Source organism: Cupressus sempervirens, chromosome 9 (assembly GCF_028749045.1).
Source record: "Cupressus sempervirens isolate cs-2001-9-10 chromosome 9, ASM2874904v1, whole genome shotgun sequence".
Lineage (NCBI taxonomy): Eukaryota > Viridiplantae > Streptophyta > Pinopsida > Cupressales > Cupressaceae > Cupressus > Cupressus sempervirens.
The window spans coordinates 694,494,756-694,515,679 of record NC_143126.1 but is presented as its reverse complement, the minus strand read 5'-3'; the positions used below and the strand labels follow the sequence as shown (position 1 = coordinate 694,515,679).

At 34.4% G+C, this 20,924-nt stretch overlaps 1 protein-coding gene across 1 annotated transcript in view; it reads left to right on the top strand.

Annotated features, from left to right (window-relative positions):
* The window catches only part of LOC149540622 (Cysteine proteinases superfamily protein), a 55,379-nt gene extending 35,693 nt beyond the window's left edge, over nt 1–19,686 (top strand). Inside the window, exons 8-10 of the mRNA XM_089801712.1 lie at nt 11,016–11,100; nt 19,046–19,102; nt 19,389–19,686. Of these exons, the coding sequence (XP_089657838.1) occupies nt 11,016–11,100; nt 19,046–19,102; nt 19,389–19,432 (186 nt within the window). The 3' untranslated portion in view covers nt 19,433–19,686. The remainder of the gene's footprint in view (nt 1–11,015; nt 11,101–19,045; nt 19,103–19,388) is intronic.
* Nucleotides 19,687–20,924: the final 1,238 nt, after the last annotated feature.

The following is a 20,924-nucleotide window of genomic DNA, read 5'->3' as shown; positions in this document are numbered from 1 at the left end:
TAAATACACCAATGTTCTCTCATCTCAGACTTAATACCAATTGTAATGTTCCATGATAGGATTAGTTCATCTTTAACACTCATATCCAATCTTATTACTAATTCAGCTCAAGATGGAAGAAGTTGATGTTATCCAAGTTGCCTAGACACCACTATCAGTGGATTCCTCAAAGTTTACATATCCAAGCCCTTAAGCCGTTCTTGGGCCGATGACTGCGAGGTGCTCAGGGTCACTGATCCCCACCCAATCTTGGGACAAATATCCGTTACTTGGAATTTATACAAGCCCTTCTTAGCCAAATAGCAATAGACTAAGTATCAATGCATATATTTATATAATTTCAATTTAGTTATCAATACCATTTGTAATGTCCCTTGATTGGGTTTAGTCCAAATTAACATAGATTAGGGATCTTACTATCCATGATTATTACATTCATGCTAACCTTATTATTATTTTAGTTTAAGAAGAGTGCTCTCGATGTAATCACATTGCTTGGACACCAATCCTCAATAGGCTCTCTCTCAAAGTTCACAGATCATGCCCTTAAGCCTTTCTTGGGACGATGCCCTCAAGGTGCTCGGGGTCACCGATCCCCACCCTATTTTGGGATCAACCTATTAGCTGGAATTTACTCTAGTGTCTCCCTGAATACATCTCTGATCTCCTTCTCAAAGACTAAGTTTAATAATAAGTTTAGCATGCACATTTGTGGGTGTATATATATTAACTATGATTAGCAAAGGATTTAGGTTTTTATACATACCTGATATGCATTTGTATATTTATAAATACATAATTTGGTGCTTATTAAGATTACCTGGCTGTTCAAGTAATTTATTTATATCTTTATTCCCATAGACTGGTACTGTTCGGTGGTTCCTTTTCATGGTATTGCTGAATCAATAGTTGACTGTTCTGTATTTTCTAACTGTTCTTTTTTATTTCCTTCTCTGCTTTTACAATTCTGAGATGAATGTCACTGTTGTTACAAATCTTTGATGGTTTTAACTTGCTTGTCATCACCATTATGTTGGCTGCTCTATGGTTGCAAGGAAGGCTAATTGAAAGTTATGCCTCCAAGTTCAAACACTTAAGTGACCTTGATCTCATACTACATACTTAGGTTGTGAAGTAGTGTTTTAGTTGTAACCCTACGTATAATATTTATCCAGTCATACGATGTTTATTGTTTACAATTTTCCTTGTATTATTACCCATTGCAGATTTATTTGATTGTATTGTCATTTCCTTGTACTGCCTTTGTATTCCATAAACCCACATACTGCAGAACAATCTGAACAGAAGTATTTTGCATATGTTTTGAGAATTGTTGTAGTAGTGAATATTATTATTACTGATTATGTTTATTAATGGAGAACATATATAGCTGATAGATAGTGGGAGTCAAATCTCTAAATCTGAATCCTTGCTCCTATGTATCATTCCCTTCTAATTGATTCCCTTTTACTTATTCTGTGTGGTTAAGAGTGATCCTCTGTACTTCCTTCTTAATTCTTGGTTGTCATATACATGTTATTCTGACCTATTGTGTGCAACATTCATTGACTTCATTACATTTATTCCATCATGCAGTTCCTTTATGTGCTGATAGATGCTCGATGATTGCTGACTGTACCGTTGCAGGCAATTCCTGAGCATGATATTCTGTGTGAAATCTCTCTGTATCCTTGACTGCATTCAACCCCATATTGTATGTCACTTGTTTTCACTTGTTATATCCACAGCAGGGATAACTTTAAGAAACCCCCCTTTGTAAAAAACTATAAAACTTTGGCGAATCCAACATTATTTCTGGGGGAAAAAATTATTTTCTATTGGCGATTTTTTTTTTCAAAGTAGGAAAAAATTTAATCTTATTGGCAATTTATTTTCCAATCCTATTCAATTTCTATAAAATGTTGGCGAATCATTCAATATTGAAGAAAATAAAAGCTAATAAGCCATAGCTGCATAAGTACACATACCTAGAAACTATTATTCTATTATATGTAGCCTAACTAATTATTGGATTTGAAGGTTAAATGAGCCTAAGTTAATATTATATCGTATATCATATAAAACCCCTATTTTTATAACCGTTGGATGATTTCTAATCAATGGCCCAAATCCCATTTCAGGCTTTTGTTTGGACACGAAGTTTTAGAGAAAGTTCCCGAAATAAAGACACGTGCCTACAATATTATCTATTCAGGACAAATTGAGAAAGGATATAAAGTTCCAAGGAAAATCTCTGGAATAGAGACGTGTCATATATATGTACTTAAACTCTAACTTGACTTAAATTTATACTACATAATGGCGAATATGACTATCAATAAAGGCAAGCCTTGGGAATTGTAGGTGAAAATATTTAATGTACCGTGTGAAAAGATTAAATTCTATTAGTGAAGACATTACTAAAAATAAAATAATTTTGTATCATTATTGGCGATTGGTCGAATCATGGGACCCAATTTTCATAAAGTGGTTGATATGACCATCTCAAAAGTGCAATTTTTTTTCGCCAAATCCGAGGTCCCTAGTTAGTGAGATTTGCCATTTGGCAAATATTCGCCACTAAAGTTATCCCTGATCCATAGTGACTCCTTTTACACATGTTTTCTCTTACTTGAAAATGATGAGATAAGCTTTATAAGCCTCTGAGGTTTAATTTCTCATGTCATATTGATATTTTGGATTGATCTACTTTTATCAATTGCAATTCTACTGCTTGATCTGCTCTCAAAAGCCGAATAATACATTTTGTTTGTTGTACCCAAATTACTTTGATGTATTATAATATGCCTAGTTGCAGTCAACTGTTGACAACAACAGCTACTTTTAAAACTGACTAAGTACAACATTCGTAAGGTCACTGGGATTGCTATTATTATCTTTAATAGGCCTTCAAAAGTCAATATATGGATTGCAAAAATTAAAGAAGCCTCTTTTAATGTAGCAAATCCGGATGTTTTAGATGCCCTGAAGTGGCAATTGTGTCTGGTTATAATAATCTTCTAAGTAACTTAACTGATCCTATCATCCACCCCAAAAGCATATACTTGATTATGTCTCCTTCCAATAATAAAACTACTCGCTTGTCAAGCTATTATCGCTCCGGTATAATCCTATACTGCTGACATAGGCATCCTTGTATGATGTGCCCTCCCTTTGCTGGCAGTGTATGTACCGTATTCATATTTGCTGCTGTGTTTAGTTGTAGCCTCCATCCTTCTATATTGCTGTATAATCCACAGAATAAGAACATGTTCCACGTCTATTAATTATTTTCCAACTATCTACCTCTAACTCGATCTCATTTGTTTTCTTTTATTGACTCCAGACAGTCGCTGCTCACTGAGTCAACCAATATTTCTAGAGAATAATGTCTTCGATATCTCTATTTTAATTAATATAATCACCTGTAGCTATGTTTCTCCTTACTTGATGTCCATGTTTTTTTCTTTTTCCCTGCAGGATGTCAGGTTCTGATACTACTTGTAATGTCCCCCTTTGGGTACTCCATATTTAATGTTTTATTTTTCCTTTGGTAAAATGCAAATTATGTTCCAATCTTTTTTTTCCCTCTTGTGATTTATTACAATATATATTTTTCCTTTTCTAGAATCTCACCTTTCGGAAAATGGTTTGCTATTATTTTATTAATAATAGATTTATATTGATATTATTATTAATTAATTAATCAATCAACAAATCTGTTTATTTATTATTTTATTCTATATTCCATATTACGATCACCATTATATTTTATAATATTATTATGTATGTATAATATTATTTATAAAATATTATATTTATATATAAAATAACAATAATATTATTATTCTTATTAATTTTTTTATAGATTTTTTGATCGGTAAAAGGTCAAGGCCAATACTTTTTATTAATTATTAAAAGGATTTTACATGGTTCCTTCGTTCAAACAAGCATTGGTAGGAAAGAACAGAGTCAAGAAACCCTCTAGTCTTGTCAGGGGACTAATGTCCACTAAAATTACAGACAATATTATTGGCGCATTCCCTATTTACAAATTGTTGAGATTGTAAGGATTATTCCTCAATTTTCCCAAAGTTTACATTTGATCTATCTTTCCTTGGCAATTTTGTAATTTCTCTTTGATGGATGTTCTTCTTGCTGCTTTGCCTTCTTGATTGAATTCCCATTTTGTTTAGCCTGCATCTAATTACCTCTTGACCAAGATCATTGTTAGAATTTGAAAATTAAAAGGTAAATATAGACTTAGCACAAATCGATAAGAAGGATATTAGTTCAGCAAGGATACTTCATAGATATTTCCAATGCAATGCCAGATTTTATTCTAGACCTTAACATTGTAATCAAATTATTACTATTATTAAATTGTGTAGAAATAATAATATATTGATGCAAAGTAAATATAACAATAATATTATTATATATGATGATATTATGTATTTAAATAATGACATTATTTATTTATATTATGATTATATCAGTTATACATTTTTATATTTTATCATTAATTTTTTATTTATAATATATTAATATGTATTTTTTGTTGGGTAGTAGGCCAAAGCCAATATTAATCATTATTATTTGTTGTGATCAATTATTATTTATTAAGCTTGGGTAGACTTGATCCCAAGACCTCCCAGATAAGAGGTTCACAATTTACCATTATGTTGTAGGCTCTTGCCTTGTAATATTTTAATATATTTACATATCATATTATTTTAAAAAATATTTTAATAATATACTATAAGTAGAGTATGTTGAGTGTTCTTTAATTTTTATTTTATCATCAATTATTGTTTGTTTTTCAAATTGGGGACATCAAAACAAGGGACATGATAGAGTAAGATCCTCAACGGTTGCATCCTAGTTGGCACACTCAAGGGTTACGTCCCAAAGCTTCACTACCCCATCCTTGTAGTTTGGAGTCTTATAGGAGATGTAAGTTATGAATATAAACCAAGTCTGCACTTTTATATGAACCCAACTGGTTATGCTTTATTGAGTGGATAAAGGTGTATGTACTCCAATTCCATTCAGTGGCTGAAAAACTTGCAACCTGGACAGTTTCACGAAATAAAAAATCAAAATGCGAAGTAATTTGAACAATGTTAGTACTAAATTGTAAAATACAAGTGGTAACAAAAAAAAAAAAAAAACTTGTGAGAGGATCTTGATTGCAATTGGTTAGAGGAATGCAAATGTTTGACCATGGAGGTAACACCATGTGGTAGCTTCCATTTCGTATTGGTCATTAATAACAAATCGGGTCTCAACAACCCAAGTCAATATCAATATGTCAATAAATATTAAGCAAATTTATATACAATGTGATAATTGCACATGACATGAAATTTATTAAAATTAAATAAATAAACTAAATTTAATAATTTCCTTCAACAACTCCAATTTCGAGAATGTTCTGAATATTGATTGTGACATTTTTTGGTTCCTCTCAAACATCTAGATCTCCTCCCCCTCTTTGTATATTTGTTTCACCCACTCTATTTGAGTGCCAATTTATTGTATCACCAAGTTGAGGGACTATATAGTGCATGATGTCCAAAAAATGTGCTCATAGCGGTTCTCAACCAAAGCACCTATACTCCTACAATTTTTTGCATTTTCTATGATTACTTGGACCACATTCTCACTACCCACCATCTATGGACACAATGAGATTCTTGGAAATGAACTATCATCTTTCACTTCCCCTTCACAATCAATTGGCTTTAAAAACTTTGCCCCTTTTGGGGACACTACAATAACATTAATCAATAGACGGTTTGTGGTATCTTTCCGTCCATCAGAAATAATAGAAACACCTGAATCAATCAAAGAATCTCTAATTGGTTGAAGGGATGTCTCTATAGTATATCACTCCTTGCAACAAGGTGGTATGCACCTTTTCATACCGAAGACTTGTGAAACCAATTGGTGCACTATTGATTGCCTTTGCCATTTCGTTCCACTATGGTGATCTCACCAAGCTGAAAGGAAGACCATTGACGTAGAGGCAACACCCAATTTCTTCTTCAGCAATGTTTTTCGCCTCCATTTAAGTGTCTTGTCCAATGAACCTCTTTTGTGGGTTGTAATTTATACTTCTTCCACTTCTGATATAGGCAAGAATGAATGTTTGGAGGTTGCAACTGATTCACTGATAGATGCATCTTTTTCTTTGTGGATGGAACATCATTAGAAGTTTGTATTGATCTTTGAACCAATCTATCAGCCTCTTGTTCTTTTACAAATGCTGCTATTTGTACATGAGACAACCTCTTCTTATCTTTGCCTTTTCACATTCCCATCCCTTTACTAGTAGGGCCCATAAAGTGAAGTTTGACTCAATAATATGAGCTATTTTTTGGTTTATCATCACAATAATGACACTTATATGCCCCACCCCTTGCAACTTGTGAAATTCTTGTGGTATGTCTCCTTAAAGGAGATGCTTATGGTGGTTTCACTCCCTTATGATTGAACATTCACTACCAACCATTCTTGCAATTTGATTTCTTGCTATTATAAGAAATTTAAAAAAATTAAATTAGAAAAAACTAAGAAATACAAGCATACAAGTGCAAAAAAAGATACTAAAATATTATAATAGAGAGCTAAACTTGTTTCTTTCTTTCTTAAAAAAATTGAAATATATCATCCCAAATTGGAAAAAATTCATCAAAATCTTAAAAACATTCATTCGAAGACTCAAGAATGGTGTCAAATGCGTACTTTAGACGCTTAGATTCCCTTTGTGGAAGCTATTTGGCACTCCATGAATGATCCTCTTCGAAAATAATCACTTGCTCTTTGAATTGCCAAAATGGACTACCCTTTGAAATGCCAAAATGAAGACCAAATGAGAAGAGAGCAGAAATGGTATGTTAAAAAAATGAATGACCTCTTTTAGGGCCGTTTTAGGGTTTTGTGAAAAAATAAAAATAAAAAAAACGCTTATTAGCACATGCTTTAAGTGAAAATTTTCACTTTTAAAAAGTTTTTGCAATTGTTTTTGTGTTCTGTGAATCCAAATGTGCATGGGCGTGCACAGGAGCACTTTTTCTACTTGTGGGTGGACTGAGCACATGCTTTAAGTGAAAATTTTCACTTTTAAAAAGTTTTTGCAATTTTTTTTGTTTTGTGCATCCAAATGTGTATGGGTGCGCACATGGAGCACTTTTTCTCCTTGTGTGTGGATTGAGATGCGCATCCTTGCACACCCACAAGGTGCAAAAGCACTTGTACTCATGTGCACCACGCACTAGTATCCTTGTCTGTGCACATCATAACCCACATCTAGGCCTTGTGATAGCACACTCGGTAAAGTAAGTTTTAAGATAAAGAGATCTAAACCAAAAAATTAAAGCATTAGGGTTGATGAGGTTAATTTAATTTATTTTAATATCATTTTGGGTGGTCGAATGGGTGAATATAAAGTTTTTTTAAAAAATGTATTTTCTTGTGGTCAAAGGTCTAGAGTATTTTGTGGAAAGCCAAACAATAGAATTTATGATAGAAAATTTGTGTGGATGAGGAACTTTATCAGCTTAACTGTTTTGGTTATTTTTGTGTTTAAGAGTACACGAAGAATCAAAGAGGTGATAAAACTTAAACAGATATAATAAGACAATACATCCATAAAAAGATGTGACCACAAATATTAAGTGTTAGGTAATTCAGGGTTTAGATATCTCTCAAGTTTTAGTAAGGCTGTATAAGTTTAGATTTTCTCTTATATTCATAAAATTGAGATGTACACTAACATGAAATTAGAATCCAATTTATTTTGCATGCCATTTTTTGGAATGTTAATATAATATGCATGCAAAACAATTAATAGAATTTTTCTATGGGTGTTCATCAAGCCTATCATGACTTTACATGAAATGATATTCCTCTTATGAAATATTTATTTAGTTCTTTTTGATGTATTTATTATTAACTACTGAATGTAAAATTATTGTAAATGATGTGCTCCAACTTCCAAGTTATGAGGTAGAAATGGAAAAGGGATGTAAAAAATGTTTCCAACATATAGGTATGGCGATTATTTGGTGTGTGTTTGATAGAAATGAGTATCAAAAGGTGGTATTAACAATTGAGAGGTAAAAATAAAAGTAAGGGTATTATTTAGTATCCTATGATTAAACATGATAGGGCATAAGTTTACTGAATGCCTTATGAGAACATGTAATTTCTGTATTTTGCCTTTCTTTTGTCGGTATTCATTTTTTAAATATTTAGTGGTCATCTCTTTTGATTTATTTAACTGTGACTTTTTTTTGATTGAGCTGGATTCAAAGTTACCAATCATCTTAACTTTGTATTTAGACATTGAAACTTAAACCTTTCTCTTTGAATGCACAATACATCTTGGAGACCATTTCCTAACTTGAATATGTAACTATTTTTAAAGTTTATCAAGGATAAGGCAGGACATGTGAAGTCCATGAGAACTGTCTTGATCTCTGAATACAATTAATTTTTTCATTCCCCGCAAGTTAAAAGATTTGGATTGGGATCTTTTTTTTTTTTTTTGATCTTTGTTACCCTCCCTGTAAAATCAGGAGAAAATTATGCATCCAGAGCAATAACAAAAGAAAGTGCATTGGGGTAGATCTTGAGAATAGATTTTCTTAGAGCTTTGGTTTCGTGCAACTTATTACTAATTGTTCTGTTTTAAATTTTAAAAATTGCATGTGAGCTTGCTAGATAGAAGGTTTTGTGATTTTGGCATTGAAGTTTTCTTGACATGTAGAGTGGATCTGTATAGCTGTAATCATATCCGTTGTACCAAACAAATGCATGTAAAATGTGAATCTATCCAATGCACTGTTGGTTTTTCATTGCATATGCTAACCTTGACTCCAAAGCCCTAATCAGACTGTCAAAAGTCAATTATTGGAAAGAAACTTGATATATAAGTGATGCATTAGTTTTTAATTTTGTGTGCTATGTTGAACATTGGGTCATAAGATAGCTAGTTTTACTTTTTAGACAATTAATTGTACTGTTGTACATGCCGTAGGTGTTTCCATTTTAAGTTCGAGTTTCAAACTTGTTCTTTGACTGGTGACTTAAGTAAGCAGACACATCTGCTTTTAATCATCAGAATTAAAAGAGAATGTTTTGCAAAGAGACCTTCAACAATTATATCCTGCCAGCTATCCAAAATCATAAGGTACTAACAAAGTTAATTTTTAGGTCACAGTCAAGACAACAATTTGGCGTAAGAGAGATCCCTTGTGAAAGTTCATCAAGGATTATTTTTTTATATAAATCTATGTATTGCTTATATATTGTACCTCTAGATTCAACATCATGAACAATCTGAGGAATAAACAAATCTTGTGTATCTTCCTACAACCAGATTTAATTTTGTTTCTATATTGGGATGTCATAACATTTGTATTGGTATGGTAAAATACTATATTACATGTGTATGGAACTATACATTAGGAATTTAACAAAAGGAACAGCCATAGAATCTGCAGGAAGCAGGATTTCTGAAACCAGAAAGCCTCCTTCAGAATTGAAGTCAACCAGATCATGCATATCAATTCCATTAAAAAAAGATCACATCAAAAGATTAAGGCAGCATAATTGTTGTATCAGCCCTATTGGGTAACCAAAAAGTACGCACCTCACCAAAACTAGTGAGGTTCTCTGATGTGAGGTATGCATGGGGCAATCACAGTATTTTACTTTCCATTAATTCCACCATCCTCTTCTAAATCTTACAATTAGAAAAGTAGATTAAGCCAGTGGTCAACTCAGCTTATACCTTGGTCAGAAATTCTTCACCTGTTTGCTTGATACCTCACACAATGAAACAAAATCCCTTACTCAAACCATCAATTTCTCTATCAAGGGTTTGTTCTTCCAATAACTAGTGAATGACCCCTTGTCTCTATTATCAAGGGACTAAAGGATCTTAGAATTGGTGCCCCCATAACATTGTTTAATAGAAACAGTTTGGCTAGCTTTATTGAGACCAACTTTACTACATTCTTCCATGACATGATTAGTCTTAATGCCAATATTGAGGGTAAATCAGAATTTTAACTGCCAAATGGATTGCTTTTTCCAGTTATCTCTAAATTAATTTTAGCCTAAACCATTGAGTGAAGATCCTAATTGATTGATTGCTAGTTACTTTGATGCTAACCCAATCACTGGAGAAGGGTCAGTACAAATTAGTACTAGTAAAAAGGTCATGTTTATCTTTAGAAAAATGGCACAATGATGCAAACTGGAGTTATATAAGCTTTTGGCATGTTCATAGGAATACAATAAATTCAGTAGACAAAGCAGGGTTCTGGTTGTGTGGACTATTTTGATTTCTTTAAGAAGGGAGTGAGTGATAAGGTTAGGGATCATTAGGCTCGTACAGTCCACAATAGTGATGTGAACAAATGTTTGGATTTAGCTTTGTACCAATTTACAATATCACTGTTTTGGATCACACTCTGTGATCATTGTTGGGAGAAAAAAATTAGAGAAAAAGAGTTTGTGCAGAATCTAAATTGAAGTTATGAAATGACAGAAATCCTTAAGGCTAATTGCACAAATAAGAAAAGATATAATATACAACTGAAGATTAGACCATATTCTGAAAGCACTTTGTAAATGGAAGAGTTAGCCACCACAAGGTGGAGGTTTTCTTGCACAAAAAGTATTAAGACACATTTGCTTTTGAAAATTTCCTATGGAGATGAGTTGATTGTCTGGAATTTGGTGTCTTGACTTTTTAGCTTTCATATATACATATGGATGAAGTTGGTATTGTTGTTCCTTTCCACGGCATTTATTAATTACTTTTTGATGTTCATATGCCAAACAAGAGTTCATGCTCATATTAATCAACTTATAGTAAATTGAAGAAGACTTCTATTCCTCTGTATTTACGACATCTATAGTGTTTATTTTCTTCTATGATTGGCAGATTGTATGCCTGAGTAACGTTGTTGATCACAGAGGTTATTTTTTCTGTGCAGTTTGGAGCTAAAATATGTCTTCTTACTTCATTTAGAGACACTTGCTTCATTGAGATCATTCCACAGCAACAGACTCCAATAAGAGGTGAGGTTTCTGGAAGGCTTTCAGAATTATGATAAGTATCCCTCATAGAGTCAACTTTGAAATAATTTAATAGAGGTTTGTTTAGATTAGTGAACCAAAACATGCGTGGAGTTCTGGCCAAAGCTGCACAATTAGTTTTTTTATTCTGTAAATTCATTTATGAAGATTATTAATTCTTTTTGAGGAATATGGAGAAAGTAGCAAAAAGCCCAGATGTGTTAATTTAAGAAAATATAACAGAAGACACAGACTTTGAGTCCAATTTGAAAAGTAACACCTGTAAACAATGTGAAAAAGTGAACTATAAATTCCTAAACTGCAAACCAAACACCACTGTGAACTATTTGGTGGAGTTCTGGTTTATTGACTTCTCTTCTAGTTTGCTGGGTTCTTGGGGCTTGGGCGCTATTGCAGGACAAGGGGCCTGGGTTCAGGACTGGGATCTGGTTAAAGTACTGAGGGCAGCAGGGACATGTCCTGGCCATCCTATCGGTGCTCTCAACAGGATTTAAAAAAAATCTAAAAGTATTATGATTTTCATCATACTTTGCAGGTACAAGACAAGTTGTTGATAAAGGTAATACAACCTGGCATCAGCCCCGAAGAATTGTCCAAATGAGAGGGATGGTTTGCAAGAGAGCTCACTTTGATGTCATGTATGCAACATAAGGATTTAGTCAAGGTTTATGCTACTGGTTTTTTTCACAGCGAGTAGCTTTCCTTTTGTGTGGAGATGCATATTCGAACCAACCTACAAGACTGGCCAGAGGCTTACACAAGCTTGACATGGCCTCTATTATTTGTTTATATATAGACATATACATATACATAGACATATACATATACATATACATATACATACACACACACACACATACCTAGGGAAAAAAATTTCTGTACAGCATAGCTGCATACCCAATGTTTGAACTAGTACCTGTACCAGCAACTTAGCTTTACTTCATGTATTTTGAATTTTTACATATTGCGAGCATGTTGCTCATGCTATAATTGGAGAATCGCTAAATTAGGTAGGAATTAGTTGGCTATTTGGAGAGGTTCTAGAGGAACTATCTGCTTGCTAGAAATGTCCCATTAAAGTAATATTGTTAGATTTACTATGATGGGCATGTAAGCAACTTTCTTTCAAGTCAGTTTTTAGTTACTTTCTGTTCTTTAAGTTGTTTAATTAGTTTAGTAACTTTCTATTCCGTCTTTAGTTCTCAATCATTTCCTTCATGGAAAGATCTTCTAATTGCTTATTTAAGGAATATTTCTCCCCTTTGTTTAACACTGAATATCAATCAATTATAATTTCATGTTCAACCTGTTCCCCTTCATATGAAATTACAGCATTGTGGATTGGTCCAGCAGTTGTGCTGCCTGAAGATGTCCTTGGTTTTGTTTCCAACTTGAGTTTTCAGTACAAGTGGCAATGTTGGTTTCCAACCTTAGCCTTCAGATTTGTATTCATTGGCTCTTTGTTTCTGTCAAGGGTTTGTCTCCTTGAATGGCTTTTATATTTTTTTCTCTATTATGACTAGGCTTTACCAACCTTTTCTATAGGTCCAATTCATTTTTCGGCCTTTAGTTTATCGGTTACATTCTTAGTCAAGTTTTCAGCTTCAAGGGTTTTTCCTTTAACCTAATGCTTTTCTATTCATGTACAAATCAGTCCCATTGTCATTTCATTCATTGGCATAAGATTTCTTTTTTCTATAGGGAGTTTCTTTTTAATTATTAGTTTCTGGTTGTCTTGCAGTATTTGTTTTCTAGAAAGATATAAATATTTGTATTTTCAAGCCATAATTCACTTTTGTTGTGAAATTTAAGATGCTACTGTTTTGTTGATCAACACATCGCTGGCACATTATTAGTGTAACCAATTTTGGTCCAAAACAATTGGAACATCTTGAATGAGCCCTATTTAGCTCATGGGGTGAAGTTGTCAATTGGACCATATTATGTGGGCACATATAGGGTTTACAACTGAATAACCAGTGACAGATTTACGGTTCCAAGTGAAACAACATCATTAACTCAGTAACAATAGCATCTATGATATGATCCATAGGGTTTTACTTTTGTTTTCTCAATAAAATCTAACCTGATAAATTAAAACCATAGGTCTGCAACCTAACTGTTAGTGTTATAAACCTAATTTATAATTTCACCATTCACAAAGATGTAGAAAGAGAACTTGGTTATCATACACTTTTGCAAATAGGCAATAATTAACAGTCTCAAAATGCATTAAAATCCGAGCATGGAAGTACATAATATATTGCTGTTGGCACAGCTTTGAGGAATGCTGACAATATTCTACCCAATTCAGTTGTGATTTCCTAAGGGTTTCACCCTGCTGGACTCCTAGAAGGTAAAACTAGATGCACAATGATACAATTGCTCCAGTGGAAGGAGAGCTGCGCTCCAAAATGAGGGATTGAGGCATGCAATCCTTGATCAGTTGCTTCTCTAATTTGCATCCTTTATGCAGGATGATGATCTGAGTTCAATTCTGAGTTGTAAATTAGTTTCTTGTTGGAAATTGGCAAGTACTCTTAATTTCTAAGTCAACTTTGTCTTGCAAATCTAGCTGCACAAGTCTCCTATGCCATCCAGTGACAAGCCCTTGACTCTGGCAGATCTTTATTTTAGACCTCCCAGGATTGCTACGTGGCAAACTTCAGGCCCCTTATCACCTGATGGCGTTTGCATCCTGAAAGTGCGACAAAATGGTTAAATATTTTCCAGATTCTAGCCTGCCTTCAGGAACCTCCAAAAGCAAATAAGTGCACAGCCCAGCTAGGCACCTGAGTTGAAATTTTATTTTGGGCACCCACTTTAGCATTTAAAATTCTAATTTAAAAGTGTTTCTTTAATATTTAATGGTTATTAATTATCACATGTACAAACTTAGTATTTAAAAACATCTAAGTTACCGATTTGGGTGCAGATTTTGAAGTGGATTCCGGAAGCGGATATGGGATGCGGGAATTTTTTTTCTTTTTTGGATGCGGATGTGGGAGGAAGTGCATATATATATATATAATACATGCCTAGATTGTTATCCCCTTATTTAGACAAACCAGCCGAGGGTTCACCTTAAACGGCATAGAATGTGAAAGTCTGAGGAACTAATTTAGTTTTACTTTCTAATTTTCTCTAAATAAATACCCGCAATAGAACAACAATGGCATTAATTATTTAAATACATATGAAGTTAGACGACTGTCAAGTCATAATCAGGCCAAATCTTGATTCCCCTGGCGACCTTGCTGATATTAGCAGCTGCGATATACACAAAATCTTCTTGCAAAGGCCAAGTGTTGAGCACATATGCTCATGTTATATTCTCCTCCGTCAATCACATGAAAAAGGAATGAGCCCCCGTGGCCGCTCCCTTGTGCTGAAAGCTTCAAATCTTGCCAATGTCATCTACATTGACAAACACAAAGAGTCCCCTCGAGTGGTTGAACGGAACATCCCCTTTCAGAGACTTCTTTTCAGGCATTGCCACATTTAGCATGGTGTACACCGCATACTCCCACAAAACTGCCAGATGCTGAAGTCCGTCGATATGTTCGACAAATTTGACAATGTCACCAGCGCTTCCCACCCAGCCGACAGCGAAATCCAGGCCACTATAATACAAGTTGCCGTAGTTTGCGTTTACGCATTCGGAAGCCTATGGCTGGCTTTTGGGAAGCCTCCGCAGGGCATCTGGATGCATCCGGAATCCATCCGCATCAGCTTCTGAATCCATTGCTCAGGCAGATGAATGGGTATCCTAGAAAAACACTTTTACAAATAAAGTGCTACATGTTGGACTCAGGAAGCAAGGGATATGATAGTCCTCCAAGCAATTAAAAAATCTACACCCCTTCTCAAATTAATGGAAGATTCGTCCATTTCACCAAATACTCTAGAATGACTTTGTTCCATAGCTTTTCTTCCCTCATTTTGATGATAGCATTGGGCTCCAAGACCAGTTTCCCTTCATCATCAATTAGGGGCAGCTCCAATGAAGGAATAACCTGCTATCGAAGGGCATTCTCAAGGCATGACTTTGAAAATGTTATGAATCTTAACGTTCTCTGTTAGTTTTAGCTCATACGTAACCTCATGATCCTCCTTATGATCTTGTAAGGCCTGTAAAGTTGTGGCTTAAGATTTCTGCACCATTTCTTTTGAGGGCAGATTGTATATAGGGTTGCAGCCCCAAGAAAGCCATGTTTCTCCCCTCAAAACCCTCTCTATTCGGTGGCAATCAGCATACATCTTTTGCTAGTTTTGGGACTACTATAGATTATCTTTGAGCACATTTACAATATCTTGGTTTTGTTGAACCAAATCTGTAGATCCAGGATGAAAGAATCAAATCCATGAATGAAATAACATCATAATAATATAGTGCATTGAAAGGGGTTATAGACTGTCACACCCTATCAACACTATCAGATTTTGTTAGAATTAGTAATCTTTCCTTGGTTGTATTTATTTAATTTGGGATAAACCAAGGTATCCCTCATGTATTTTGTCCTCTAGTCCACATGTGAGGACATGTCATTTACTTGTCCTCTTGTCCATGTGTGAGGTCAACTCATTTTTGTAATTTCTTTATTAAGGAAAATAGTTTATTCCTCCTTAAGAGGATTATGACACATGTTAGGCACACACTTATGAATATGGCAATCATTCACATGGGAGTTACTAAATAACTCCTCTTTCTCATCTCTATATAAGAGATGCTCCTCTCTCATTCTATAACACTCACTCACTATGTAGTGCTTGTAATGAGCTTCTCTCTCTCTCTAGGCATTTGCCTCATTCATTTAATTCACAAGGGGTTTTTTTTGCTTTCTCCTTTCAAAATCTCTCTATCTCCTTTTGTGTTGATACTTGGAAAGCTCTCATTGGTTTATGGTAATTATATTCATATCAAACTCTCTTGGATTTTTTTCATTTCATTTTGGTAATATTCTTACGGATTTCCACAAATCAAGGTCAATGTATTTTCTTACATTTGGGGTTCAATTGTGTAAGAAGTTTTACACAATTGAGCTCAGGAAAAGGAAAATACAGGAGCTAAAATCATAGATGTGGTCAGCAGAAGTGTAGAAATAACTGCCAAGGTAAAACCACTTAACCCAAACTATTTGTTGCCTTGTAATATAGTTCCTCAATATCCTTCTATCCCGTTGGTCACAATTTCCATTTGCCTTTTAGTTTGTGGGTGGTAGCTAGTGCTTGGGGTCAACTTTGCAACTGTCATGGAAAGAGTTCTTTTTAAAACAAACTGATAAATTTGTTGTCCTTGTCACTTACCATATTCCTTAGCAGTCCATGAATTCTAATAATCTGTTTAAAAAACAAATCATCCACTTGTGGAGCCCTCTATACTGAAGATATAGCATGAAAATGAGCATATTTAGTGATCTATCATTAACCACATAGATACAATATTTACTTTAAACCCTTGGGATTTCCGTGATCAAATCCATGGCGATGCTGTCCTATTTCTGGCTTGGAATGGGCAGAGGCTGCAACAAACCAGCTGGAAATATATGCTTTGCTTTGTTGTGTTGACAAGCAAAACACTCCCTAACTTGCTTTAGAACATTACTTTTAGTCCCTTCCATGAAAAACGTTCCCTTACCTGTTTGTATGTCTTGTAGTACCTTGGATGACTTATAAGTTGTGTCATGGCATGCCCTCAAAATTTTCTCCTTCACTATGATTCCAATACAAGATATGCCCAATCCTTACATTGAATGAGCTCAACCACTGCTTTGTACCTGTCATCTTCTAGCTTTCCTTCCAAAATGTCTATAACAAATGTTTTCTTGGCATATTCAGCTATTATCGAAACCTTCAAATAAGCTATTATTGTGGCCATCTCCCTATAAAGCTTCTGTTGTTATTGGTGTCCAATAAGGCTTTCATGCTTATATGCATTATATGTTTATCATTATCACACACTTACCAAAGTTAAGTCATGACTTCATCATGACCTAACATTTTTTCACAAAAAATATGGTATGGATTTTTTAAAATCACATGGTGTCATAGCAAAAGAAAGCAAAGATAGAAAACATAACTCGAATCAGTATATCATGTTTTAGCCAAACAAGGTCGTACTTAAGTACGTATAATGGTTTGGTTACCATGGGAAGTTCCCTGGTTGTTGTCAATTGCATAAATGGATTGTATCTTCATTATAAACATAATATATCTTTATACAAAAACCTAATTTACCAATTCGGATGCAGATCCAGGAGCGGAGGTGGGAAGCGGATATAGGATGCGAGATTTTTCTTTTTTGGGTACAGATGCGTTTGGAAACGTGTGCGTGCGTGCGTGCGTGCATGTATAATATTAATATATATGCAAAGAATTTAAGAAACTTATAAATACAAGATCTTAGAAGCTAAGAAATATACAAATATACATCATTTGAGAGTATCATGTGATACTTCACCATTGATCAAGATTCATGATATTTCATATGTCAATTAAGTAGTTCAAACTTCAAACTAAAACTTCACAGGCACAAATATTCACAATGAAATTCACTCAAGTTTTAGACTCCAAACTACAAAATAAAAAATACCTCAAGGAAAATCCGTATGCACCAAAATATTATTAATATATAAAGCTCAGCATGTAGTTGGAGATCCCTGAAAAGAAGCTCGTCAGAAACAAAAAGTCCAAATCTATTCATAGTATTGGTAAGGTAGAGGGCCTAGCCAATTGTAACGATGGCTGTTAATGGATAGCCAGCTTTGCACTTTCTGTTAATTGTGATTTTGATCAAACAACTAAAGCAAATGATTCAGCATTTGTCACCTATCATTAATTTTCGTAAGAAGGCTAGGACAAAATAAATGACACAACAGAAACACATATTTCTTCTAATGCAGACCACAATCTAATGCCAGTTTCAAAAGTTACTATTTCTGTGTGGATGCTGACGGAAGCTCCTGGTTGCCCTGTGGGTGCCACCTGGATGCCACTCACAGGCACTCGGATGCGTCCGGATGCCTGAAACAGGCATCTGTGCGCATCTGGGTGCCTGTGAGTGGCATCCTGGTGGCATCCACAGGGCACCTGTCCACCTCCTGGCTTCCGCACGCATCTGCTTCAGTAATCCATTCATTCCAGGCAAGTATCGGTATTTAAGACAAAAACAATAGAGTTATAATAGGACTGTATGAAGATGTTGCTCAAAGAAAGTCATTAATTCTGGATAGAATGGGTAAGACTGTTGAATTTTAATTAGAACAAAGGATTGAACACAAATAACTATGCAGAGATCCTTTTAATACATGCAAAGGGGTTTAGTATGATTTCAGCATGGGCATAATTGATCAGGATGTTTGGAGAAACTTTGTGGCCATCATCATATTGGTCAAGCTACATGTATCAGCAAATGGCAGCTAGAATATACTACGATAAGATTGATGACACCCTGTGAGCAATGCAAAAAAGTATGAGCCTGGAACAGGTGATAAGAAATTACAATGCCATGTCTAATATTCTCTCTAAGCAATCTGTGCAGTTTGACCTTGCTAAGCAATAAAACATGTAAACAATAGCTTTCATGCATTAGACCTTTGGATTTTTTGTTAGAACCTTGATGATCTGTGGAACAAACAATTCCATTGAAAGGTTGGCAAAGAATGTTCAGTAGCTTTATTGGCACATATCTGATTGTTTTTACATTGAGAAATGTTTCGTACATTTGGAAGGAAGGATTTTAACATAGTAAGTTACACAACAGATTTATTTCACATTGAAGGTAGCTTTCACATTATTCCATGTTAATTACAATTATCCAAAAAGAGTTTGTCTGTGTTGTTAGCATGCTTCTCATTGCTATTTTATAGTGTTCAGTGTTACTTCGCTATTATACTAAAATTTACAAGGTGCTTTGATATGTACACAGAAGTTTGGCTGAGCTTCTGGTCTGAAGTACATTACAATTCTCTATATGAAGCTGGAGGTAAGTTATGCTTTGGATGAAGTATTATTAAATAAATTTCTTTGACCTGATTGCGCATTGGATTTGAATGCCTTGTCAAATTAATTTGGGTGATGTAAAAAGTGAATGTGCTTCTGAGTCGAATGCAGTCACAATTTTGTAAGCTCAATTTGTCTTTTTCTGTGCTACCCTTGCAGAAGGCCTTCCTAATGCCATTACATGTTGTAAACATTTAAGCTTCATCTTTTGTTTTCGGATTAGGCATATTTTTAATGCTGACAGTTCTGCTTGTTTATCATTTCAACAGAAGTTCCATATAGGGTGCCGAAGAAGAAACATTGGTTGTTTTAGTGAATTTCAATATGCCTTTTCCAAGTTTTAACTGGGGAGAAAGATTGCTTGGGAAGCATGCTGCTTAATTCATGGGGCATTTATTTTTTGACAACGAAACTTACGAATTTGGTTATTCCATTGCCTGAATTGTTCTGTACTATTTGAGGTTTTCGATGTATATTAATGACACTAAACAAGGCTTGTGCAAAGCATCATGATTTTTCATTGTAAATAGGCTTTGCTAATCTGACAAAAAGAAAAGGTTTTCAAAATTTCACCCTTGTCATTTTCCCTACGATTATGAGATCTCAAAATTCAGTTTTTAAGAGAGGGTACTCACTGTTTAAAGATTAAATAGCAATACAAATAAATTAGCCCTTATACTATTTGATAAATGCTGAAATCAACAAACAATATTTGTTATAAATATCAATGCCTCTCTCTCTCTCTCTCTCTCTCTCTCTCTATATATATATATATATATATATATGTACTTTCCATTTGATACCATATCACATTACACTAATCAACAACATATATAAACTGAAATGAGAGACTTAATATTCCACTCGAAGGTCTCTCTTCAATTTCCAAATACAAGACTCTTCATGTTTCCAAATGCATTACTCTTCACATGACGCATCTTTTCATGTGACATTATTGTTGACACAATAAAGAGGTATTTTTCCAATAGCAAAATTAGAGATAAATATCTATATCGCAACTACAATCTTCAACACCATCTCTTAGCAAGAGATAAATCTTTAGCATGACAGAGACACATAGCTGCAACCAAAAATGTCAATGATAAATCCATTACATAGATTCTCATCAAAACATGTTGTCTCAACATAACATAATTCACTATATAAGTTTTAGGGTTTGACAGATCCAAAACAATATAAGAATAAACAGTTATATGCAGAAACAAAAGAAAACAAAAGAACACAAATAACACATTAAATGTGGTTCACCCCAAAACTTGGGCTACATCCACCTACACAGCGTTCAACCTTTCTATTAGCTGGAAAAAACATACACCAACATTCCAATGGATTATGCATCTTAGCAACTTATAATGATGTTTTAAGGTAACCTGTAAAATCGACCATTTTAGGGTTTTACAATGTTGTCGGTTTTTTTTTCCAAAAAAGCACAACATCAACACTCACAATATGATCAGTTGCCACAATATCAACAATCTCTCACTTGGAGACTGATCAGGCTCCACACCAAAACAATCTTCCACTTGGAGACTGAAACCAGACGACAATGTAGTATGTGCAACTCCCACTGGATAAAAGACTTTGATGTGTATTACCTCCACTATTCCCAATCAAGAAGCCCAATAGAAGCTGAGCAAGAAACCAACTTCTCCTTGGGGGCTGCCTTTGTGAACACGTCTGTAGAATTTTCACTTGTGTGAATCTTTTCAAGTCGCAATTGGCCATCCTCCAAAATAGCCCTTATAAAATGGTACCTGAGTTGTATGTGCTTTGTCCTTGAATGA